The sequence below is a fragment of the Nycticebus coucang genome, chromosome 24 (assembly GCF_027406575.1).
Source record: "Nycticebus coucang isolate mNycCou1 chromosome 24, mNycCou1.pri, whole genome shotgun sequence".
NCBI lineage: Eukaryota > Metazoa > Chordata > Mammalia > Primates > Lorisidae > Nycticebus > Nycticebus coucang.
The window spans coordinates 22,595,170-22,619,088 of NC_069803.1; the positions used below are offsets into that span (position 1 = coordinate 22,595,170).

The window sequence follows — 23,919 nt, forward strand, 5'->3', positions numbered from 1 at the left end:
CCGCCAGCCTTGGTGTATGTGGCCAGCGCCCTACCCACTGATCAAATTTGTTTTTGTAAGACAAGCATGAAACTAAGTTTATTGAGGAAGAGAAAGAAAGACTTATAGAGTAAGCAAGCTTACAAAGCAGGATACATTCGCCATAGATAGTGAACTGGCCTCCGTAGCTAGGGCAAGTAGGCAAAGAGGCCAAATCCCTCAAATTTGAACAATTATTTTAAAATGTAGGAGTTCAGTTGTGTCCATGGCTTTGCTTTCAAGAAACAAACCTGTAAGTTCAACAGGGCAGACTTCTTTCATTCCTTGAGCGGATAAAAAAATTGAAACATTTCCCCTAAAGGCCGGAGCCATAGACAACTAGCCAGTGGGGAATGAAGACCGACACTGAGGTTTCCAGGGCTTGCCCCTGGAAAGAAAGTTGTCTCCATAGGGGAAGCAGAGGAAGGCGGACTTGGAGGTGCAGAGAGAATGATCTCTGCACACATCCCTAACAGGCATTTAGCTAATGTTTAGAGGTTTACCCTGTCCTGGGCATTGGGTTCACAGCAGTGACAAAACTAGCATGCCCTTTGTCCTTATGGAGCTTCTAGGGGAAAATGTCAAGGTCATTGAGCACCAAAGGGTGCTAAAGGCAGTATTTTATCAACTGGGACAATGGGAAATGTCTGTGATGGGCCAAACTGGATGCTAAGTCCTAAAAGATGGTTAAGTCCCTGAGAAGTTAGAGCCTCTCAGAGTAGCAAGCTCTCTGTTCCTAAAACGCTCTAGGGACAGTCAGTCTTACAGTAACACTCACAGATGCAGAACCTGGGAGATTATTTATGACAGGGGTTTCCAAACATTTTTGTTTGTTTTTTGAGACAGAGTCTCACTTTGTTGCCCTAAATAGAGTGCTGTGGTGTCATAGCTCATAGCAACCTCAAACTCTTGGGCTCAAGTGATCCTCTTGCCTCAGCCTCCCGAGAATAACTGAGACTATAGGTCCCTGCCACAATGCCTGGCTATTTTTTTAGAGGGTCTTACTCTTGCTCAGGCTGGTCTTGAACTCCTTAGTTCAAGTAATCCACTTGCCTGGGCCTCCCAGAGTGCTAGGATTACAGGAATGAGCCAGAGGGCCTGGCCTGCAGCAAACCTTTTTTTTTTTTTTAAATTAGTCTTACTATTAGCAATTAGATTTAATTCAATTTACAAGTTGGATTTTATAGTTTATTATAAAATCATTCAATGAGAAGAAGCTGGCTGACATTTAAAACATTAAGGCAAGAGTTATATAATACGTGACACTTGCACTTTTATCAAATGCGGGATCTAATTTATTTATTTATTTTTAGTATCTAATTTATTATTGGATTGGATTGCACAGTATTGAGGAAATCTTGATTCACACAGATAGGTAGTTACATAACTGTTGTGGTTTCAGACATGATAAAATTCATTCACATTGGAAAGCAATGACTATGGCCCTCTCTTTGAATCTGGGCTTAAAGACCTTGCTCATTTAAAATAGCTTACCCAGGTCAGCACCTGTGGCTCAACTGGCTAAGGCGCCAGCCACATACACCTGAGCTGGCGGGTTCAAATCCAACCCAGGCCCGCCAAACAACAATGACAGCTGCAACCAAAAAATAGCCAGGCGTGGCGGGCGCCTGTAGTCCCAGCTTCTTGGGAGGCAGAGGCAGGAGAATCGCTTGAGCCCAGGAGGTGGAGGTTGCTGTGAGCTGAGACACCATGGCATTCTACTGAGGGCGATAAAGTGAGACTGTCTCTACAAAAAGAAAAAAAAAAAAGTCTGCACTGAACGAGTTGCAGAGCTCATCACACGGTTGCATGTGGGGGGAGAATCGCTTGAGCCCAGGAGTTAGAGGTTGCTATGAGCTGTGATGCCATGGCACTGTACCCAGGGTGACAACTTGAGGCTCTATCTCAAAAAATAAAATAGCTTACCCAGGCAGGGCAAGGTGGCTCACACCTGTAATCCCAGCACTCTGGGAGGCTGAGGCAGGAGGATCCCCTGAGCTCAAGAGTTGAGACCAGCCTGAAAAGAGTGATTCCCTGTCTCTACTAAAAATAGAAAACTAGTCCAGTGTTGTGTAGGGTACCTGTAGTCTCAGCTATTTGGGAGGTTGAGGCAGGAAGATCACTTGAACCCAGGAGTTTGAAGTTGCTGTGACCTAGGCTGACACTCTAGCTTGAGCAACAGAGTGAGACTATGTCTCAAAAAGGAAACAAAACAAAACAGCAACAAAAAAAGAGCTTACTGGCTCCACGCCTGTAGCTCAGCGGCTAGGGCGCCAGCCACATACACTGGAGCTGGTGGGTTTGAATCCAGCCAAACAACGACAACTACAACCAAAAAATAGCTGGGCATTGTGGTGGGTGCCTGTGGTCCCAGCTACTTGGGAGGCTGAGGCAAGAGAATCACTTATGCCCAAGAGTCTGAGGTTGCTGTGAGTGGTGACACCACTGCACTCTATTGAGGGCGACAAAGTGAGACTGTCTCAAAAAACAAACAAACAAAAAAGAGCTTACCATGAAACAGTCTTCAATTCTTCATTTAACCTGATAGGTGAAGCTTTATTTAAAGTTTTTCCTCTAAATGAACTAACACAGATGCATAATTTAATAGTTTATCAAAGGGCAGGGCAGGTCCTGCACGCTTCAACACTGGAGGTTCTATAATTCCGTGCCAGTAGCTACTTCTCCTTGCCTAGTGGGCCTTCTGATTCCTTATCCTCATAAGATGTCACTGATCAGCAGAAACACATTTTAAAAAGACATCTGCAGCTGGGTGACCGTTGTTCAGTGGTTAGAGCACCGGCCACATATACAGGGCTGGAGTGTTTGAACCCAGCTGGGGCCTGCTAAACAACAATGACAACTACAATAAGAAAACAGCCGGGCATTGTGGCAGGCTCCTGCAGGCAGCTACTTGGGAGGCTGAGGCAAGAGAATCGCTTAAGCCCCAAGAGTATGAGGTAGCTGTGATGCACAGCACTCTAGGCACTCTACCGAGGGTGACATAGTGAGACTCTCTCTGCCTCAAAAAAAAAAAAAAGAAGAAAAAGGACATCTTAGCCCTGTCCTGGGGAAAATCTCTTACTACTCCTGGAGGTGGGGGTGGTAGTGTCAGAAGACTCATCGCTAAGGTCCTGGCTTTGGACACTCAGAAGCCTGACACTCGTTGAGGGCTCTGCCCAGGTGTAATTGTTGGGCATAATTTCTCATGGTGCGGCTCCACGTGGGAGACTCACCTGTTTCTCTAATGTAGGCTGGTTGTGGCTTCCTCTGCGAAACGTCTAGAGCAGTGCAGTGCAATGGGAACACAACGGAGCCACCCATGTAGTTTAATAATTTGGGGTAGCAAAAAAAAAAAAATAATAATAATAATTTGGGGTAGCCACTTAGAAAAAGTAACCATTGAAATTATTATTTTTCTTTTTGGAGAGACAGAGTCTCACTGTACCGCCCTCCGGTAGAGTGCCGGGGCGTCACACGGCTCACAGCAACCTCTAACTCTTGGGCTTACGCGATTCTCTTGCCTCAGCCTCCCGAGTAGCTGGGACTACAGGCGCCCGCCACAACGCCCGGCTATTTTTTGGTTGCAGTTTGGCCGGGGCTGGGTTTGAACCCACCACCCTCGGCATATGGGGCCGGCGCCCTACTCACTGGAGCCACAGGCGCCGCCCCATTGAAATTAATTTTAACATACCATACTCAATTCACCTAAAAGATTTCAACATGTAATCGACATAAAACATGGTTAGTGAGCTATTCAACGTCCTTCCTTTCCTTACTGTACCTCCAAACCCGAGGCACACCTGGCGCCGCTCTAGTTAGCTGGGACCAGCAGTTAACGTGCTCAGGAGCCACACTGGCAGGGGGCTGCCTGGCTGGACGCTGAGACTTACGGAGCCCACACACCTTCAATTCAGGAAGAATTCTAATTCCTCATTGAAAAAGCCTCCCGGCCACTCTCAGGGCTTGCGGTCGCGACCCCCAGGCTCCGCAAGGTGCTCGGACTGGACCCGCTCCCCGCTGCGCCCGCTGCGCCCGCCCCACCTGGGCCCCTCCCCCTTCCCCTCCCGTCCCCCTTCCCCTCCCACGACCCTGACCCGACTGAGCCCAGCCCCGCCCTGCGCAGCCCAGCGGCCGGGGCGTGGTGGGGCGGTGAGGCCGGGGCGGGGCGACAGCGAGGCCCCGCCTCCCTGCGGCCCCGCCTCCTCCACCGAGAGCTTCGCGGCCGCCGCCACCCGGGAGCCGGGCCGGGCCGCCATCATGCTGAGCCGGCTCGGGGCGCTGCTGCAGGAGGCCGTGGGGGCGGTGAGGCCAGGCGGGCCGGGCGGGCGCCGCGCGGGCTAGGCCGGAAGGGCGGGCGCGGAGCCGGGCAGCCGCCGGCGGGCGGGCAGGCGGGCGGGCGCCCTCGGGTAGGAGATCCCGGGCCGCAGCGCCCCTTCCTGGGCCTCCGGCGCCCGGCGGCGCCCCTCCTGCTGCGCCCCCACGTTCCTCCAGACCGGCCCGTTTCCCCGAACCCGCTGCCCAGGTTGCTTCCTGTTTATAGTCCTTGCACCCCAGAGTCGCTCCCGGTTCCCGAACTCTTCTCCGCCAAAACGCTCTCGTGTCACCCAGTAGTTTCCTCCGCCGTCCCCTCCCCCAGCTTCTGGTAGCTCCCTCCTTCCCCTCGCTCCTCCCTTCCTCGTCACCTGGGCTGAAGAAATAGCTGTACCTTCCCCTGGTTTCTGAGATCCCTGACGACCCTCACTCTCACCCGCTGGGCGTGGGGAGCGCGGGCCGGGACTGGCCTAGTTCCCGGAAGGGGGAAGGCCAGGTGCTCGGGTGGGCGGGCACCTAGCCGAGGAAACAGCCTCCCACTGGGTGCAAATAAGTTTCCAGCAGGTTCTCTCTCTCTCTGAGCCAAACTGACCTAGAGGTAGGGAGAGACCATCAGCATTTGTGTTTTTGCTATTTTCTGTTGAGGCTGAGAGCTGGTCCGAAGCAGCCCATTACATTCAGGGAGATAAAAGCGCAATTTAGATACAGGGGGAGTATGTCCTCCATTTAAAGCATCCCTGCCGAGAAACTGCTAAGTTAATTCTTTTGTCTCATCTGACTCTTAATGGATGAGTGTATCACATTTTCTCTAGATAAACAACCTGGGGTCCTACACCCCAAATCAGAGCTCATTGTGAAGGAGAACAGACTCAGCCTTAGGTAAACTTGTGAAGAAAGTAAAAACCACCCCCTCTGCCTCTTCACCTTCCCCCAGCCCTGCATTGCCCCAGGTCTAGGGTTTGGGAGCTTACAGACAGGGAGAGGTTCCAAAATGCTCTCTCTCCTTCCCCTTCTCCCTGTCCCCAGCTGTCAGAACTGATCCAATGAACTAATTTGTATTTCAGGGGAACTTGCCAATTTTGATGAGTGAATTTCTGATGCTTCCAATGCAGGAAGTCCAGGCAGGAGGAGATATTGGCAGTAGAGGGAGATCTTTTTAGGCAGGTGATTTTGGGTGCCTCAGTACACAGCATATAAACCATGTCCTAGAAGTGTGGCTGGCCCTGTGTGATTGTAGAGCATCCCTTTTTTCCGTTCCACCCCCAGGTCTCTGGTCTAGCCGTTTCCCCAGACAGGGTCACCAAGTAAAGTGTGACCCAGCAAGTCCACTGCCTCCTTATTAGGGAAGAGGAGTGCCCCTTCCTGCTCTCTTCTGTCCAAGTTGACAAGGAATCTTTGTGCCTCTTTAAGAAATAATACTGTCTTTGGTTTGCAGTTATAGTAGCTAGGCATAGAGTGAGGTAAAGATTAGCCCCTTGCAAAACCAGCTCTCTAACAGCCTGTACTGGCCACCCTTTCTACTGTGTCTCTGGTTCTTACTGAAGTCTTCTTTTTCATTAAAGCCCAGCTGAAGGTTTTTGGAGATTATAAACCAATTTTGAGACTAGATAAGACCCCATCACAAGAAATTGCAAGATAATTGTAGTGCTTGCCAAGGGTCAGATGGCTTCTGAGACAAGAAAGTATGGAAAGAATGTCTTCAGGAGTTTGCTGAGATATGTGGTATATCTTAATGAGTATTCATTATGTCCTGAGCCCATTTAGGGCAGGCAGAGATATAAAACCAGGAAGTTCATAGTCTAGCAGAAAGATGACTACTTAGCCCAACAATGGCAAGTAATATCACGTGGAATGTGATAAGAAGTGGTTAATCCACCTGGGTGGAATATTTGGAATGACTGTGGGCGCTGCCACTTTGGGAAAGGTTATGGCCCCTACAACTGACTTTGAAAGAAGACAAGATTGCCAGCAGCCACTCTTCCCTCTTGCTATGGCTGTCTAAGCATTCTTCCTGTCTTTGTCTCCTCTCCTACCCTTGACTGCCAGATGAATCTTCCTACAACACAGTTCAGTTGTTATTGATCTGCTCCCTGCTGCTTGCAAAAAAAAACGGTCAGGACTTGGCTTGGCATTGGAGGTCCGGCAAACTCATCAGCCCTTCCTTTCCCCAGACACGCTTTGCAGAGTTCCTCTGGAGAGGCAATGTCTTCCTTTTCTTGTTGAAGTCTAATCCAGTTCTTCAAGTTTTACTTCAAACATGACTCCAGTAAAGTCTTCCTTGTTTCAACCTGTTAAAACCCCTCTTTTCCGAGTTGTCACTTTCTACCTTTCCTACAGCCTCACATTATTTCCTTGGAGTTCAGTTAGTTATTCAGTGCAGTTTTATATCCTCCTCTCCATGACCTCTTTCTTGAGGAGTGGGTCTTAGTCATCTTTATGTTGCTTGTACAGCCAGCATAGTGTCTGCACGTCGTAGGCACCCACAGGAATGGCCTACTAAGTAGCTGCTGAGCTCTGTGATGCAGGACAGTGTGTGGGGTCAAAGAGGGATGTGGTAGGCAAGACCACTGCAGAGGGCTTAGGGGAGCTGCTGGCCCCTAGCTGAACCTGACTGGGGTCTCTCAGAATCTAGACAAGTTAGGGGGACACAGGGTATCCTGGGCAGAAGAGTGGCCCAAGCAAAGCCTAGAGGTAGAAATGAATACCTGTGGGAAGAGATGATTTGATTATGCATTTTTCTTCTGCAAATATCGTAGAACCGCTAAAGTTGACCATCCAAGGGACTGTAATAAACTGGTCAGCATATGGAAGTGGTAAACATAAGGAACTTCCATTGAGTACGTGAGGTGTGTGTCCAGTCTATGAAAACTAGGTCAATTGAAGAAGGTGTCAGCTATGGAGGTTCTACTGTGTTTACTCTGCCAGTAAAGAGAAAAGATGGCTTCCCCCCCGCCCACAGTTTTTTGCCGGAGCTGGGTTTGAACCTACCACCTCCAGCATATGGGGCCAGTGCCCTACTCCTTTGAGCCACAGGAGCTGCCCCAAGATGGCTTTTTATTTGGGGAGGAACTTTACAGAGAAAGCATTTGTTCTCAGTTCAAGGCCAGTTCCAGCCAGTGTGCAGGTTGAAAGAGTGCTTAGGAAAAGCGGGAAGCTAAGGGGCTTGCTCAGAGCAGAATCAGAGTTGTCCAGGCCAATAGGAGGAGCCAGTAGAGGAGGTGGCAGAAGCAGCGCTGGCCAAGGAGGAGTGAAGGCTGTGCAGCCCAGGGCCTCGGACACTAGGTGAAAGCACATTATAAGTAAGGCACTTTCTTAATGTCATGCTAACGTTAGTTACCTATCATGGCCTTGAACGCAGATTTTCATAGACTCTGAGATTGAGAGGGACCAGAGAGCTGTGTCTGTGCCAACTCTCAATCTGGGGTTTTCATTTTGTTCTTTTGGGGTTGGTCTCCTGTGTTCCTATATGTGCCCTGATTGTAGCATAACCACATTGTATTGAAGTGATGTTTCTTTTTCTTTCTTTCTTTTTTTTTTTTTAGTGATCCATTTCTGTGTCTGTTTCCCTGAACAATATTGTTAGTTCTTCCAGATCAGGATAATGACAATGACATGTGGCAGGAAAATAGCATTTCCGGGAGAGAGGGCTGTCTAGGGAGAGGTGCCAGGGGATCCTTAGTGAGATAGGGAGACAATGCCAGTGTGTCCTGGGGAACATGTGTTGCTCTTCCCTTTGAAAACCTGGGAGCAAGGCCAGGCGCGGTGTTCATGCCTGTAATCTTAGCACTCTCTCTGGGAGGCTGAGGCAGATGGATTGCTTGAACTCAGGAGTTCGAGACCAGCCTGAGCAAGAATGAGACCCTATCTCTACTAAAAATAGAAAAACTGAGGCAAGAGGATCGCTTGAGCCCAAGAGTTTGAGGTTGCTGTGAGCTATGAAGCCACAGCATTCTACTAAGTGTGACAAAGTGAGACTCTGTCTCAAAAAAAAGAAAACCTGGGAGCAAAATGTCTCTTCCAGGGCCTAACACTGATCTGGCACTTAGCAGACACATGGAACGTCTGTTCCCCCAAGGGCCAGTGGCAGTGGGCGCCATGGCCACTGTAGCCCCCTGAGCTGGTGTGTCTGCTCTTTCCGCAGCGGGAGCCCAGCATTGACCTGTTGCAGGCCTTCGTGGAGCACTGGAAAGGCATCACACATTACTACCTCGAAAGCACAGGTGGGGCCTGGTCCTCCCCAGCCCAGACACCCTGGAAGGGGCAGAGAGTAAGGTGTGGGCAGGGTGTCACTATACAAGTGTCCTGGGAAGGTGACATCTACTGTCCAAGGGTTCAGAGTTGGGGCCAAGCTAATGGAGATAGGAAATCAGACAGATGGGAGGAAGACATAGAGGTCTGGACACCTCTATTCTAATTATTAAGTTGCTGGCCCCACCCTAATCTTTTAACCTGTTTAAGGGAAGAGTAGGCGGAGGATGTTGGGAGGGTCTCACTGGCCTGACTGCAAGTGGAGCCACTTTTCCCAGCTTCAAACCAGGTAGAGCCTCTAAGACCTTCAGTCCCGCAAATGCTTGTGCCTAGATTAAAAGAAAAGAAACTTAATAAATTCCTTAAACCAACACAAGGACATTTCCCTTGTAGAGATCTGGGGTAGGAAGGTATGCAGCATGGCCTGGTCCTTCTTCCCAAGCTGACACCCCAGAGAGCCAAAGCCTTGGGTCATCTGGGCCTGTGGGGATCGCTCACTGAGGGGCAGAATCTGATTGGCTGCTCTGCAGGCACTATGTCAATATTGGTAGATACAGACTGGTTGCCAGGTAACCGTGTTCTGCATCCCTAGCTTTCCATTGCCTGGAGTTCAGAGACTGAGGTTTGATCCCAGCCTGCCCTTTCCTAAAGGCTTTCTTTCCAGCTCGAGCCAGTCCAAGAAATTAAAAGTTGACCTTTGGATACTCTGAGGGACCCTCTGAGAGTTCCATTAGAGCAGGTTTCCCAATCTTGACGTGGCTCCTTCTTTGTTCTGGGAGGCTGTCCTGTGCAGCTTGCTGTGTTCTGCAGCAGTTCCTGCCTCTACCCACTAGATGCCAGTAGCACCTACCTCAACTGTGACAACCATAACTATCTCCAGACATTGCCTAATGTTCCCTGGGGGGCAAAATTGCCAGTCCCCCAGCTGAGAACCACTTAGACTTTTAGACTAAAGATTTCTTGACAGTCTGCATACCAGGAGAGTGGGATGAGATGCAGGTCTGATTCAGATCTATACAGGGCTGCGCCTGGATCTAATCTTTTAACTTCCTGAGTGATCCCTAGACCACAGGTATTGGAAGTGGGTGAGGTAGGTTGGCTTGCTCAAGCCCCTATGCCTTAGAGAAAAGCTAGGGGGTGCTCCAAGGCCATTCACCAAGTACCAAAACTTTTGTTAAGAAACACTGTTATCCCCTGAGACCCTGACTACAGCAGCCCCACTAAGTTGCTTCCCTGTTGACAGAGGGAGCAAGTTTAGTGATGGGGCATGGATTCTTTTTCTCCCTCATAGAAAACCATAATGCCTGTTTTTCTGAGTGTAAAAGGGACCTACACAGGCTCCAGGAGGTTCTCTCTCAGCCTGCTGCTGGAGCACAACTTCGAAGTTAACGTGACGTACTCCTGGGCCTGCAGCATCTCACTCAGGCCCAGGGTTGACAGGCAGCCTGACAAGCCCACAACTAGGTGTTCCTGCTCTAGGTTTGGTTACACGCTGCTGCCCTCTGATGGGGCGTGTACTCAGTCAGAGGGCTATGTCCTGGGCCTCTTCCAAAAGGATATTTGTGTTTTTAAATATGGAAGCGCCAGCTGTAGTCTTCCGTTTCCTGGTTGCCCTCAGCCCCTCCACCCATCTCTCAGACAAGCCTTCTCCCTTCTGGGCTGTGGCAGAGAGAGTGAGGTCCCACTCACACTTGTCTCCTGAATCTCACGTAGATGAGAGCACCCCAGCCAAGAAAACGGACATTCCCTGGCGGTTGAAGCAGATGCTGGACATCCTGGTGTATGAGGAGCAGCAGCAGGCGGCCGCAGGCGAGGCAGGGCCCTGTCTGGAGTACCTGCTGCAGCACAGGATCCTGGAGACACTGTGCACTCTGGGCAAGGCCGAGGTGGGCAGGCTGAGGTGCCCTGGAGCCTTCTGCTAGGACTCCTGGACTCCAGGCTTGTCTGCCTGTGCCCTTCCCACTCCTGACACTGAGGGTGGGGGATGAGTGCTGGGGCCGGCTCACTCAGAGCATCCCATCCCTTCCAGGGGCATTCACTCCACAAAGGTGCGTAGAGCACCTACCACGTGCTGGGCTGTGTTCCAGATGTGGGAGACACAGCACCAAGAAGCCTAATGGGAGATTACAATAGTGGTTACAACACCAGCCACATACACTGAGGGTGGCGTGTTCGAGCCCAGCCCAGCCAGAATATGACAACTGCAACAAAAAATAGCCGGGCGTTGTGGCGGACGCCTGTAGTCTCAGCTACTGGGGAGGCTGAGGCAAGAGAATCGCCTAAGCCCAGGAGTTGGAGGTTGCTGTGAGCTGTGACACCATGGCACTCTATCCAGGGTGACTGCTTGAGATTCTGTCTCCAAAAAAAAAAAAAAAAATGCCTAGAGGGAGAGGGGCAGGTTCATCGGACAGTATGTTCAGTGGTGACCTGGAAATGGAGGAGGATGAGGCAGGAAAGGGTTTGGGGCACCAAGCAAGTCTGTTTTGAGCACTGTGGTGGGGAGAGGAGGCCCTGTGGGAGAGGCACCCTCCAGCTGTGACTAAAGGGGGATGGGGCCAGAGGGCTTTCCAGGGGAGGAGTGTCCCAGGCAGTGGATGTGGCCTGGCCTTCTGACGAGGTGCCGTTTTCCTGCCCTCAGTACCCACCCGGCATGCGGCAGCAGGTGTTCCAGTTCTTCAGCAAAGTGCTGGCCCAGGTGCAGCACCCCCTGCTGCACTACCTCAGCGTCCACAGGCCTGTACAGGTGAGGGCCTGGTGGCGACAGTGTCTGGGCATGAGGCCCCCTCTGCCCTGCCGCCCCATCGCCCTCTTTGTGTATCCTGCTCTCCTTCCAGAAACTTCTCCGACTTGGCGGGACAGTTCCCGGGTCCCTGACAGAAAAGGAGGAGGTGCAGTTCACCACTGTCCTCTGCTCCAAGATCCAGCAGGACCCAGCCTTGCTCACCTACATCCTGGAAGTGAGCACTTCTCTTGGGAATGGGGGAGGATGTGGAACCCCAGGGCCAGGCCAAGGAGGTGCTCAGACCTTGCCACCCTGCATCCAAATGAGGGTCCTGGGGGGAGTGTCCACCATGATCTGATCTCATCCCACCCTTTCTGCAGGGTAAAAAGACTGTAGATAGGAAGAAGGCATCTGAAGATTTCCCTTCCCTGCCGAGGAGGGACACAGCCAGCCACAGGGACAAGGACCATTTCCACAGCAGTGCTTCTGCCAAGGGTCCCCAGCTGGATGGGAAACCCTGCGGGGCCCAGGTCTCAGATAGCCACCTGCCTGCTGAGACTGAGGAGCCAGATGGTGGGATAGGAGAGAGCAACCTGGTCACCTCCCTGCTTGGGCTGTGCAAGAGCAAGGTGCTGGCTGTGGAGAGGGGAGGCTGGGTGCCCCAGAAGGTTGAGGGGGGTGGTCATAGGCTGTTGGGCTCTCAGATGCCTGTTCCTGAAGTCAGACCCCATCCCCTAGAAGAGCCGAGTGGCACTGAAGGCCCAGGAGAACCTGCTGCTCCTGGTGAGTGTGGCTTCCCCGGCAGCTACCGCCTACCTGGTGCAGAGCAGCTCTTGCTGCCCTGCCGTCACCGAGCACCTGTGCCAGCTGTACCAGTCCCTGCCTGCCTTCCTGGACCCTGCAGACATTGCTGCCTTGGAGGGTATCAGCTGGAGGTGGGTTCTTATCCAGGGGAGGCGGCAGCACCTTTGGTGGCAGGAAGCCCTGCCTGGTTCTGGTGGCTAGTTCCTCCAGTGTTCCAGGTGGGCTGGGGACTCCTGCCAGCCACCTTTCCCCTGAGGTTGCAGCTTATGCCCCAGGGTTGCTCACCCTCCAGAGAAGCATCGCTGTTGCTGTCTCTGACCACAAACCCCCAAGAGAACTGACCCCCAGCCACAGAGGTTCTGTGGGAGAGGGTAGAAGGTCACAGCTTCCAGGACATGCTCGCCTCTCCTTGTAGGTTGCCCAGTGCCCCATCTGATGAAGCTTCCTTCCCTGGCAAGGATGCCTTGGCTGCCTTCCTGGGCTGGTTTGATTACTGTGACCACCTTATTTCAGAGGCACACTCGGTGAGTGGGGCAGTTGTGGATGGGTCTCTCTGCACTGTCTCATCTCTGGGATACTCAGAAATGTGGTATCGGGGACCTGAGCAGTGCCCCGGGTTAGCTAGGCCCCTCTGTCGCATCAGGCCCTGTGCAAGGACACAGTTGTTTCTCAATGGAAAACTGCAATGGTTATAAAACGTTGAAGACATGCTCTTTGGCACCCAGGTGGTTGCAGATGCCTTGGCAAAGGCTGTGGCTGAGAAGCTGTTTGTGGAGACTTTACAACCCCAGCTCCTGCACGTGTAAGTGTGTATACACTTCCCTCAGGTATAGTCATGGTCTGGATCAAATCACCTACCTGTCCAAGCCCCGTCCTGTCCCTAAGGCCAGAAACCTCCTTGACCAGAGTCACATCTGTGGACCCCTCTGACGTGCCCTGAGCCCGTGGGTTAAACAAAGGCCTCCTACCCTTAACTTCAGCGCCTCAGTAGTGATGAGGAAGTGACTAGAGACATACTGGCCAAAGATGTAAGGAAACCAAGAAGGGGTTCTGCCACCAGCCACCACTCACCGCCCCTCCTCTGCCTTCCATACCTGGCTCCAAGCCCCGGGCCTGAGGTCCCCTCTCCGTCTCCCTGCAGGTCTGAGCGGAACATCCTAACCTCCACCGCCCTCTTCACGGCCATGCTGCGCCAGCTTCGCTCCCCTGCTCTGCTGAGAGAGGCCGTGGCTTTCCTCCTGGGCACAGACCAGCAGCCTGAAGGCCCTGAGGACAGCCCCCGCACCCTGTGTGCCCACCTCATTGGGCACTGTGACCACCTCTCTGATGAGGTGCGGCGGGAGGGGCCTTCCTCTCTGCTCACTCCCTACCTGCACCAAAGGGATTTCCAGAACGCTTCTTTCCATTCTCATTAGCTTTCCCAGGTGATTCCACCTTTGAGGCATTGAACCCCCCACCAAAATAGTGACACCGTGATTGGTAGTCAGGCAGTTTTTATTATAGTAGTTTTCTGTGATCACATCTTTTAGCACTTTCTAGATGTATTTTGAAAACTGCTTTTGTGTTTATTTGGCTCGATTGAGGCTTACAACCACTCTGTGAGGTGAATCAAGCTGATTGTCCCATTTTTCAAACATGGAAACTGAGGCACAGGGAAGCCAGTTGGTTTGCTGAGATCAATTCAGTAATACAGCAGGGACCACCCCAACTTCCTAGTTCCAGGACCACCAACCACCTGTTCTCCCAAAGCCTGCCGCCGTAGTCCCCAGCCAAGGGAGGTGACTTGTCTGCCTCAGAGGCCTTGTCTTACCTGGGCCAGCAATTCCAGGGTTCCCCACGGGCTGGGCTGGGGCGATGCCATCCTGCTGACCCACTTCTGGCCGTAGATCAGCATCGCCACACTGAGGCTGTTCGAGGAGCTGCTCCAGAAGCCCCATGAGTGGATCATCCGCAGCCTGATCCTGTGCCACCTTGAGGGCCGCCCCTATGTGGCCCGGGGCTCACCCGAGCCTGAGAGCTATGAGGATACCCTGTAAGTGAAACCCAGGCCACATGGGACCCAGCCTAGCCCTCAGCAGAGCCACCTTCATTTGTGTTTGTGCATTCACGGGCCTCTGCCCTGGCCACAGAGACCTGGAAGAAGACCCCTACTTCACAGACGGCTTCCCCAGCTCCGGCTTTCAGCCCTCCACAAAGCCTCGCCCAGCTCCTGCCACCAATGCAGATGGGAAAACAGCAGTGACCGAGATCGTCAACAGGTAGGAGCAGGTTAGGCAATCAGAGCCACTTGAGTTTGTTCTGTCTTTAGCCACAGCCCAGATGGGATCCGGCGCAGGGGAGAGCTGGGGGATGCACCTCCACACCTGCACTCCTGTCTCTCAGCTTCCTCTGCCTGGTCCCTGAGGAAGCCAGAACCTCTGCTCTCCTGGAGGACACAGGCTATGACACATACGTCCACGATGCCTATGGCCTGGTGAGTGTCGGCCACAGCCAGATCTATTTCTTGGGTTGATAAACTCTTTGATCTCCAGCCCCCAAAGCCCCAGAACCCATCCCTCCTGCACAGATCCCCCCTTCTGCTGACTCCTTCTGACCACTGGGTCCCTTTCCCCATTCTCCCCTCCTGTCTCAGTTCCAAGAGCTGACTCCTTCTGACCACTGGGTCCCTTTCCCCATTCTCCCCTCCTGTCTCAGTTCCAAGAGCTGACTCCTTCTGACCACTGGGTCCCTTTCCCCATTCTCCCCTCCTGTCTCAGTTCCAAGAGCTGACTCCTTCTGACCACTGGGTCCCTTTCCCCATTCTCCCCTCCTGTCTCAGTTCCAAGAGCTGACTCCTTCTGACCACTGGGTCCCTTTCCCCATTCTCCCCTCCTGTCTCAGTTCCAAGAGTGCAGTTCCCGCGTTGCCCTCTGGGGCTGGCCTCCTGGTCCCACACCCTTGGATCCCCATGAGCCTGAAAGGCCTTTCTTCGAGGGCCGCTTCCTCCGTATGCTGTTTGATCACATGTCCCGGATTTTGGATCAGGTAGCCAACAGGCCTGGGCCCAGCCTGCTGCCCATGGAGTCCTTCGGGAGAGCAGAGGTTGACCACAGGGTCGACCCCTCCTCAGTTCTCCAGCTCCATACGGGCCCCCACCCCACTTCCCCAGCCGGGAAGCCCCATCTCGGCTCTGCCCCACACGCCCTAACACGTTCTGGCCCTCAGCCCTGTGGAATCCATGACACACACACATCACGTGAGTCTCCCACCCCCACACACGTTCACACTGGCCAGGCGCCTTTCTGGGGGAGTGCAAAAATGCTCCCCACCCCCTGCCAACCCTCAGCTTTGTCCATCGTGTTCCCTACAGCCATACAGCCTGAACCTGCAGGTGACCTCAGTCCTGTCTCGGCTCGCCCTCTTCCCCCACCCCCACATCCACGAGTACCTCCTGGATCCCTACATCAGCCTGGCCCCCGGCTGCAGGAGCCTGTTCTCTGTGCTTGTCAGGGTGAGGGTGCCTGCACCCAAGGGGGTATACCCAGTGGGGGTGAGACAGGAAGGAAGAGGAGCACGGCAGGGTGGTTGGGGACTGGGGGAGTGGGCACCCTTACCAGTGCCAGGGAAACTACGGGTGGGGGGCTTGCACCTTCCCTCCCTACCTCCCACAGCATGGCAGGGCCAGGGGACCCTGTGGAGTGTCACTAGCCCCTTTCTCAGTCCTCTGTGGTTCCCATCCTAGGTGATCGGGGACTTGATGCAGAGAATTCAGAGGGTCCCGCAGTTCCCCGGCAAACTGCTTCTGGTGCGCAAGCAGCTGATGGGCCAGGTCCCTGGGGAGCAGTAAGTACCTGGGGAAAACAGGTACCTAGGAAGACACGTTGGAGCATACAGGCAAAAAGTGCCTCTGGTCAGGCAGTTGTCCAGCCATGGGTCATGCTTGTGGATGTTGGCTGTCATGCTGGACCCACTCCCACCACCTCCCAGCTATGGCCCCTGTACTGTGTCCCTACAGGCTGGACCACCAGACTCTCCTCCAGGGCGTGGTAGTACTTGAGGAATTCTGCAAGGAGCTCGCCGCCATTGCTTTCGTCAAGTTTCCCCCACGAGGTCCCCACCTGAACCTCTCCCCACCCCCAGAAGGGCAAGTCTGAGCCAGGAGCAGGACAGTGGGAGACTCCTGTCCACACCTCTGCCCTAGAGCTGCCTCCTGCCTGGAACTGCTGCCACACCCTCCTCCCTGGTGGGGGCTTGCACTCTTAGGCTCAGTCAAGGAGACCATGAATTGTCGACCATACTGAACTGGGTTTCAGGGAGGGGGCCTCCAAGTTCCCAGGTGCCCAGGAGCCAAAGAGATGGCTCCCCAGGCAGCATGGTATCCCTGAGGACTTCTCGGAGGAGCTGGGTGGCGGCCAAGTGAGCACCCAGACCCTCACATGCTGTGTGCCTGTGCTGCTCAGTACTGGCCGTTGTGGCCAGGGCCAAGACCTGTGACTCAATTCCAGGGCAAGACAGGGAGTGAGCTGTTGACTCCAAGGTAGACCAGGACCCAGGCCAGAGAGATGGGGCCAGGAGCCCTGTCACATTAGGAACCATGAAAGCAGCTCAGTGAGACTTCACATTTTTTCCCTGCCTTCTTGACTTAACCCATGAAGAAGGGACAGTGAAGGGGACACTCAGACCCCTCTGCCTGTTCTGCCTGCTGGAGATTGTTACAAAATTCCCAACACCTCATGGCAAGTGCCCCAAAGTTGTTCCGCGCCCAGGCGGGGGCAGCTGTTAATGAGAACCTTGCTGCAGCTGAGGCCAGGGCGGGAGTGGGCCAGGGAGCTGGGTGCCAGGCTACGGCTCCAGCCGGTTTCTCTCTGGCGCCTTCTGAACCCGTCTCGGCAGGTCCACAACACCTGGGCAGAGAGGTCAGAGACCCGGGAGGCCAGGCTTTGCCCTCTACATTCTGCCCAGCAGCCTGTGTTCTCGGTGGCATGCCCTTCAAGGGGAACAAGGGAGCTTGGGGTCCTTATAAGGACAAGCTGCCCCTGACTCCAAGCCCTAAGGCCTGGTGGGGAGGAGCCAAGGCTCAGACAGCCAGTTCTGGTGTTGTTCTCCCTGCATGCCCTCTGTGGCAGGGGCTGCTACCCCACCCGGCCCAAATCTGTCTCGACCTGCAGGAATATACGGGCAGCGCCAGGCATTACCTCACAGCGCGACTGCAGTTGCTGGCTTCGCTCCTGGGCAAGGAGGAGCAGGCCAGAGCCCCTTTCGCTTCCTTTTCCTGCCCATGCGGCTTCTAGAAGCCGGGCACAGTTTGCCAAGAGGTGACATGAAAGAGGAGGAAACTCCATGACCTCTGCCTCTCCCGCATTCCTCCCAGCAGGGGAGGACTCAGCTGCTGTTCTGAAGAACACCGTGTGTGCACGCACAAGGGTGTTGGTCTGGACAGGGAGCAGATCTCAGTGGGTGAATTGAGTCTGGACTCTTAGATTCTGACAATGTTCGAGGGTCTAGAAGTGACAGACCTTCCCCTCTCCTCAGTGCACTTTGGTGTTTGCACGGCATCTTCCCCGGACAGCACAGCAATAAATGGTGTGATTGTGTGGACATGATGGCTCTGTTCTCCATGCGCTGCGTGCTTCTGCCCAAGGCTCCACTGCTAATTTAGGCCCATCTTCCTCCCCAAGGAAGACAAACTAAATTCTTTTTCCAGCACTGGAGGGGGGTGGTGGTAAACAGGCTCTGGCAGTGCAAATCTGATGTTCCTCAGCGCCTGCCAGGAACCAGACTCTTGGCCAAGCAACACTGTTTCTGCTCGGCTTACCCACAGCTGAGCGCCTGCTAGCCTCAGAGACACCAGGAGGGGATGGACCGGACCGTGTGGTATCATCTGTATGCGTGTCTTTTTTGTGTTTATGGTGCACGTCGTGTGACTTGACTTGTAAACAGTGGGACTGATACTGAACACACTTTTTCCTTGGAAGTGTGTGGAGGGAGTCACCAACAGGACTCTGGGGCAGGGCAAGCTGTGAACTTGGAGGAGAAAGGGCCAACCAGGCTTTCAACTCGCACTTGTTGGGGTCACTGGGTGGCTTTTAAAAATATCAATGCCCAGGCCTCCACCACCAGTTAACTGTGTGACACAGGGGTAGACATAGACTGAAAGCTCCCAGGTGATCCTAATGTGTACCCAGGCCTGGAAACTACTAACGGGAACAAATTGTCACTGCCTGTCTGGGTATGGACCAGCGGGTCCCTCAGATACTGAGAGAAGTGAGCCAAAAAAAGGGTTTGGGTCCATCATTCAAAAATGTTTGTCCTTAAGAGGGGACAAGGACTCCTACCACCCTCTATAGGCCAACAAGACAAGGTGGCTGCCAAAAGAGGCAAGGTGGGGCCTGGGAAGGGGCCTTTGAGATTATCTGGTCCCCCAGGGCTAAAGTGTAATTACCCTCAGAGAAGGGAAGCCCACACAAGCCTTTCTCTGCTCAGAATCAGAAATCTGTACCATATGTGTGGTGATGAATAATCTTATATTTTCTTCATTTCTTTTGGTTTGCCCTTAAATTTTAGTGGTGTTATTAAAAAAAAAAAAAAAAAGTCCTGCTATGATTCAGCTGAGCTGAGGGGAAATGAAGAAAAGATTTGGTTAGGCTTGGGTTGAGGCTGGAAAAAGGTGGAGGAAAAGGAGGTTCTGAGCCAGGGAGGCCCAGGGAGACAGGAATCAGGCCAGTGTTCCCACCTCCCATCCCACCTGGAGCTCCCCTAGGGTCCCCACTGCCCCAGCCTTGCAATGCTCAGAGTTGTGTTTCCTTAGGGACAGTCACATCCTCCCCCACAGGCAAGATGGAGACAGCCCCAGCAGTGTCTGGGAAAAGCCTGGGTGGCCAAAAAGGAGCAGCAGCTCTCTGGGACAGCAGCAGTTCCTCCTTGCTTCTTTCCTACAGAAACATTCAGGCAGGGAAGACAAGGTCAGCAACACCTATTTACTCAGCAAGGTGCCCCTCCAGGTTCTAAGGGCGTGGTGAGATCAGGACCCAGGCCTTTGCCAAAGTGGACACAGAAAGTGATTAGCAAATGTCATCTGGGGTTTAGAGAACTCCCCACTCCCACCCCCTTAGGGAGAAGCCTCAGTGTGCCCTCAGGGCAATCAGGTTCTGTACTTAGGACTCCTTGCTCAGTTAAAGGTACAGTCCCTTGTGGTGCAATGTAGGGGCCTGCTCCTGAAAGTCCCCAAGAACCAGGAATGCCCCATGCCCAAGGCAACAAGATCCCTGATCAACAGCCTCCTGCCTCCGTCAGCGGGAGGCAAAGCCACACCGAAGGGAGCACAGCTGCCCAGCTCCCGGCCCTTGCTGCCCGCTTCCTATCTGTTCACTGGGACAACAGAGGATTCCTGAATCCGCCGTAGCAGCTGGCTTTGTAGGTCTTCCTCCATCACCTTCCACCAAGAGAAGTTCTCACCCCGAATCTTTGGAGGCTCATCCTGGACACCTGGATTCCGAAAAGCCACAGTCACCAGCATATTCAGACAAATACCATCTGAATGGTCTCTGCCCAGGTGATGCAGTCCAAGTAACCCCTTGGTCTCCACCACCAAATGGTGCAGGGTCAGACACTCCTGCAGCAGCCTCAGGACAGCCATCTTGATGCCACCCCTCTGCTCCATGGGGGTGAGGCCAGAGACAGTGACAGGCAAGTGAGGCACGCCCACTGTGCTCACTAACACCCACACTGTCTGGACGCTGGTAAAGGTGGCCACAAGCCGCTGGCAGACCACACTGCAAGAAAGCTCTTGGGGCAGAATTCGAGGGTGACTGGCTTGCTGGCGGTACTGTGCAGCTAGCTCAATCAGGTGCAGGATATCATGTGCCCGCAGTGGAGTGGGCAGGGAGGTCCGAGGGTACCAGGCAGCCTGCAGGGACTCCTCATCTGCCTCACTGGAAGTCTTGAGAATTCCACCTAGGGGAGATTTAGGGGACAGGGTAGAGGAAGGGTCTGTGTTGAAAGGGGGTATGGCAGAGTAAACAGATACCCCTGACCCAGCAGGAAGCCCCAGGACCCCAGCTGATGCCAGGCTACACCAGCCAGAGTAGGCTGGCTGCAGATGACGGGGACGAGGTGGGGGGGAGGGGGGGAGGTGTCAACTGGCCTGTGCTCACACTGCCACCACGTGGGCTATACCTGTGTGGTGAGCGAGGAACACAAAGCGGATCCAGGAGAGGCCCCGCTCCTCCACAGACAGCAGCGTCACAGGCTCACAGTGCAGCCCAGCCTCCTCCTTCACCTCCCGCTGCAGCGCCTCCACAATGGTCTCTCCAGGCTCCATTCTCCCCGCGGGCAGGTACCAAGACCCCCGGCATTCTCTCTTGGCCTCCTGGATCAGTAGCACCTCATCCTGAGGGGACAGAGAGGATCTTCACCCTCTACCTCAGCAGTCTGGGAGCTCAACCAGCAGCCTTCTTTCCCTTGCCCTGGGGCCTGATTGCCCAAGACTCCCCTCCTGATGGACACCCTCTCAATGGCTACCCAGGAGACCTGCCCCTGCCACTGTGGCTGGAGGCTGCAGTCATGATCTAGGTCTGCAATTCATCCCTTTCTGGATTCAGAAGGACTTCCACTTCAGAAAGGAGCTGAGAGTCCTGGAAACTGCTTCACCGGCTGGGGATTAGGCCCCACAGTGGGGGTCACCGTGTGTCCTGCACAGTCGTGTCTGTATGTGTCACTGTGTATCTCTCACCACCAAAATGGTTCACATACTGTTTGCAGCGGGTCCTCACACGAAGTCTGGGCTTTGAAACCTGTCCCCACTCTATCCAACCTGGCCCTAGCGCCCTGGCCCTTTGTAGCTGTTACTACATCTACTGCACAGGGGTAGACATCAAAGGCCTGAGAGTAAGCCCGGGTTGTGCCACTGGTACCCTTAGGGCTTGGCACGGAGATTCATGAGCGCCCACTCCGCATCTCTGCTACACTCTCGGGAAAGGAAGAAGGAATACGACAGCCGTCTTCTCAAGGAATGAGGGCCTCAGTATCCTCTTCTGTACATGGGACACTCGCAAGGCACAGATGCAAGTGTAAGCCGGAGTGCTTTGCACAACTGAGCAGCGCCACACACACAGCAGCGGTGGCTGTGGTCGTTAGGTCTTCTGTCCCCTCCTGGGCTGGCTGCGCGCTCCCGAGCCCCAGGCGAGCCCGGCGGGCGGACGCTCACCTGCTCGTTGAGGAACACGGCCAGCACCACGTAGCTGACGTTCTTCTGCAGCCGCACCGGCGCCGGAGGCTTCCCGGCCGGTTCCGAGTCACAGCCCTGCACGATCAGCCCCCGGGCCCCCAGCACTGCCGCCAGCGCCCCCGCCAGGCCCTCCGAGGTCATCGGGTCGCCTGAGAGGCGGCAAGCCAGGCCCTCACAGACCGGCAGAGCCGGGCGGGGCGGGCCACAGGCGAGCGTGGGGTCCGGCGCCCTAGCCCACACCCTGCGGCTGCGGACCGGCGCCCTCGCCAACGCGGAAGCGCCTGGAGAGCCCCGGACGCTGATAGGCTGTGTTTCACCGCGGCCTGGTAGGATTGGTCCGCGTCATCGCCGAGGGGGCGTGGCCAGACGGCCGAAGGCTGGGAGCACGAGCCGCCTGAGTATGTCTGCTCTTTTTCGCTCTCTGGGCGCCTCCCGGCTGCCGGCCTTGCTCTTGCCCCCAGTGCGCGCTTGTCTGCCTTGGTTCCGAGGTGACGTCATTCCGCCTGAAGGATGCGTTGCGCCGTGGTGGCAGTGACGGTGACGTCAGGAATCTTATAGCGTTACGGGTCCCCGGCCACCGCGGCTTGGACCCACTGTCCCGCTTTTGTCATAAACATTCTACTTTATTAACAGAGATGATCACTGCCCAAATAACTTTTTTCTTACTTCAATAAAATGCACTAAATGTCACGTGGCGGGAGGGACATTAAACCCCTGCCTTGGAAAAGATGCTGCTTCAGTCAGCAAGATGGACACCAACATGTAATAAAAGCAGCTGAGCGTTGTTGCCTAAGTGCTAAATGATTGATTTGGGCAGGAAGAGTGACAGGTGCTCAGAGGAGGGAAGCAGCAGGTTTAAGGAGGGAGGGGGGATGCGGCACCAGGGCTAGAATCAGCCAGCCCTCTCTTGTTGCTGTCCCCCCAACCACGCAATTTCCAGGCCTTCTCTGCCACAACGGGAGCCCTTGGAGTGGCAGTCAGTGGTGCCGGTTCCTTCATCATCACTCTCAGTCCCAGGGTACAGTGCCTGGCGGTGGACAGCAGGGTGTGGGTTGTTTCGTCGAGCTCCTGCTTCTCTCCCAGCCTGACCTTTCCTTCTCAGAGCCTCCCTTAACCTCCTCTCAGGAAACAGGGCCAGGTGGAGGGAATCTGACAAGCAAGCTGAGTCTGGGCCCCTCTTCCCCCCTGTTGCTCTTGGACACCTCCCTTTTGGAGGGGACAGTGGCATAGTGATATGGACAGAGCACAAGGACTTGCAGCCAGATATTAGGCAACTCCTGGCCAGCTTGCTCTGTACCCCTGGGTAAGTTGTGGGCCTCAGTCTTCTCATCTGTAGAGTGGGGCCATAACAGTTCTTTTACAGGGCTGTCGAAAATACAAGACCTTAAGACATTCAGGGAGGAGCTGCATGTACTGGCCCTCATTGGGCATCACCACCAGACAGCCCTCCACTCCTCCAGCCTGGGCCCCCACTTGGCCACAACACTTGTTGCTACAACAGAAAGGCCCATCCTCATGAAATGTGTCCACAGAGCTGCCCGAGAACTAGACTTTACTCTCAAGAATTCCAGTGACACCAGATCAGCCTCTCTAAGCCCTTCTTACATTAGAATTCTGACTTTAAGTTCCCTCAAGGCAGGGCCGTGTGTTAATCTGAGGGGGACCCCTGGAAGGCCTACAGGTTTTGAGGCACCACTGGCCCAAGCTCTGCCCTGGACCTCCCGCCTTCCAAACCCCTGCATTCACAGGGCTGAGAGGACTCTGGGCTACCGAGCAGCCTGTCAACATATTTGCTGTGCATGTTTATCCCTCAGTTTTCCCATCTGTGAAGTGGGGGCAGACTCCTTTCTGCCTCCTGGGGATGATTTGAGAGAGAATGAGGTCATGTCTGGGCAGGGTTCTGACAGCTTCAGAGGCGCCTAGGGTAAATACCAGAGGCTGAATTGCCTGAAAGAGCTAAGACTCCAGCAAACCACGGCTCCACACCCCATCCTCCCTGGGACAAAGCGCTCCTCTCCTATCAAGTGGGCCAATCACCCTGTGGTGAGCAGTGCATGAGGCAACAGATCACGCCAAAAGCCCCTTGTAAACTGTGAAGGGTTGTGCCTAACCCTTCCTGAGATGCAGAGGAGACAGCAAAGAAGCAGACTCTCTCAAACCCTCAGGAAAAAGAGAACAGTAGTCAAACAGGGGCAGGAGAGGCCCCGAGACAGAGGGAGAGAAGCCGTGGGAGGGAGACTGGCCGGATAGGAACCACCAAGGTCTCCATCACATCTGCAGGGTGCCCTCCAGTCCCAGAGAGGGAAGAACACGGCCAGAGTGCCTGGCCACACAACGCAGTGGATGATGGGAGTGAACCGACTGCTCCCAGCACCCATGGGAGTGGAGCCTGAGCCAAACATTTCGGGGCATGTGTGAGCACATGTGCGTGAGCATGTGAGCAGGAAGGCCTAGGCTAGGCAGCCTTAGGGACCCGGATAGGGACAGGACGGGATGGGTAGGCAGGGTGGGGCAAGGGTGTCTGCAGTACTAGAGTTCAGGAGCAGCAAGGCCAGTCTCTGGACAAAGTAGGAAAGGTAAGAAGGGCAGGAGCCTGCACTGCAGGGCGGAG

General features: G+C 54.2%; 2 protein-coding genes across 6 annotated transcripts; one reads left to right on the forward strand and one right to left on the reverse strand.

The window, feature by feature from the left end:
• Nucleotides 1–4,205: 4,205 nt before the first annotated feature.
• Nucleotides 4,206–17,680, forward strand: FHIP2B (FHF complex subunit HOOK interacting protein 2B). 4 transcript variants are annotated; one of them, XM_053578293.1, is made up of 17 exons: nt 4,206–4,320; nt 8,471–8,549; nt 10,291–10,463; nt 11,216–11,320; nt 11,412–11,534; nt 11,680–11,928; nt 12,038–12,234; nt 12,519–12,627; nt 12,829–12,905; nt 13,245–13,434; nt 13,990–14,135; nt 14,233–14,361; nt 14,486–14,576; nt 14,984–15,127; nt 15,453–15,593; nt 15,825–15,925; nt 16,098–17,680. In XM_053578293.1, the coding sequence occupies exons 1-17, from the start codon at nt 4,276–4,278 to the stop codon at nt 16,234–16,236; spliced, it is 2,238 nt and encodes a 745-aa protein (XP_053434268.1). In that variant the 5' UTR covers nt 4,206–4,275; the 3' UTR covers nt 16,237–17,680. The 4 variants fall into 4 exon arrangements, 3 of the variants coding, with proteins under 3 accessions (XP_053434268.1, XP_053434269.1, XP_053434267.1); XM_053578294.1 differs by having other exon boundaries at nt 12,041–12,234; XR_008377319.1 differs by having other exon boundaries at nt 4,251–4,320; nt 14,984–15,593; nt 16,098–16,498; nt 16,588–17,680.
• Nucleotides 17,681–18,587: 907 nt separating this feature from the next.
• On the reverse strand, nt 18,588–21,589 carry NUDT18 (nudix hydrolase 18). Of its 2 annotated transcripts, XM_053578470.1 has the most exons (4): nt 21,288–21,589; nt 20,258–20,471; nt 19,538–20,035; nt 18,588–19,014 (listed from the first exon to the last, which is right to left on the reverse strand). In XM_053578470.1, the coding sequence occupies exons 1-4, from the start codon at nt 21,447–21,449 to the stop codon at nt 18,887–18,889; spliced, it is 1,002 nt and encodes a 333-aa protein (XP_053434445.1). In that variant the 5' UTR covers nt 21,450–21,589; the 3' UTR covers nt 18,588–18,886. The 2 variants fall into 2 exon arrangements, with proteins under 2 accessions (XP_053434445.1, XP_053434446.1); XM_053578471.1 differs by having other exon boundaries at nt 18,588–20,035.
• Nucleotides 21,590–23,919: the final 2,330 nt, after the last annotated feature.

Coding starts and splice junctions, on each gene's coding strand:
- NUDT18 (XM_053578470.1), bottom strand. CDS start 21,449: ATGACCTCGGAGGGCCTGGCGGGGGCGCTGGCGGCAGTGCTGGGGGCC. Junction 20,472..21,287: donor CCGTGTTCCTCAACGAGCAG/GTGAGCGTCCGC, acceptor CTGTCCCCTCAG/GATGAGGTGCTACTGATCCA. Junction 20,036..20,257: donor GTTCCTCGCTCACCACACAG/GTATAGCCCACG, acceptor AATCTCCCCTAG/GTGGAATTCTCAAGACTTCC.
- FHIP2B (XM_053578292.1), top strand. CDS start 4,276: ATGCTGAGCCGGCTCGGGGCGCTGCTGCAGGAGGCCGTGGGGGCG. Junction 13,435..13,989: donor GTGACCACCTCTCTGATGAG/GTGCGGCGGGAG, acceptor TTCTGGCCGTAG/ATCAGCATCGCCACACTGAG. Junction 14,362..14,485: donor GTGACCGAGATCGTCAACAG/GTAGGAGCAGGT, acceptor CCTGTCTCTCAG/CTTCCTCTGCCTGGTCCCTG.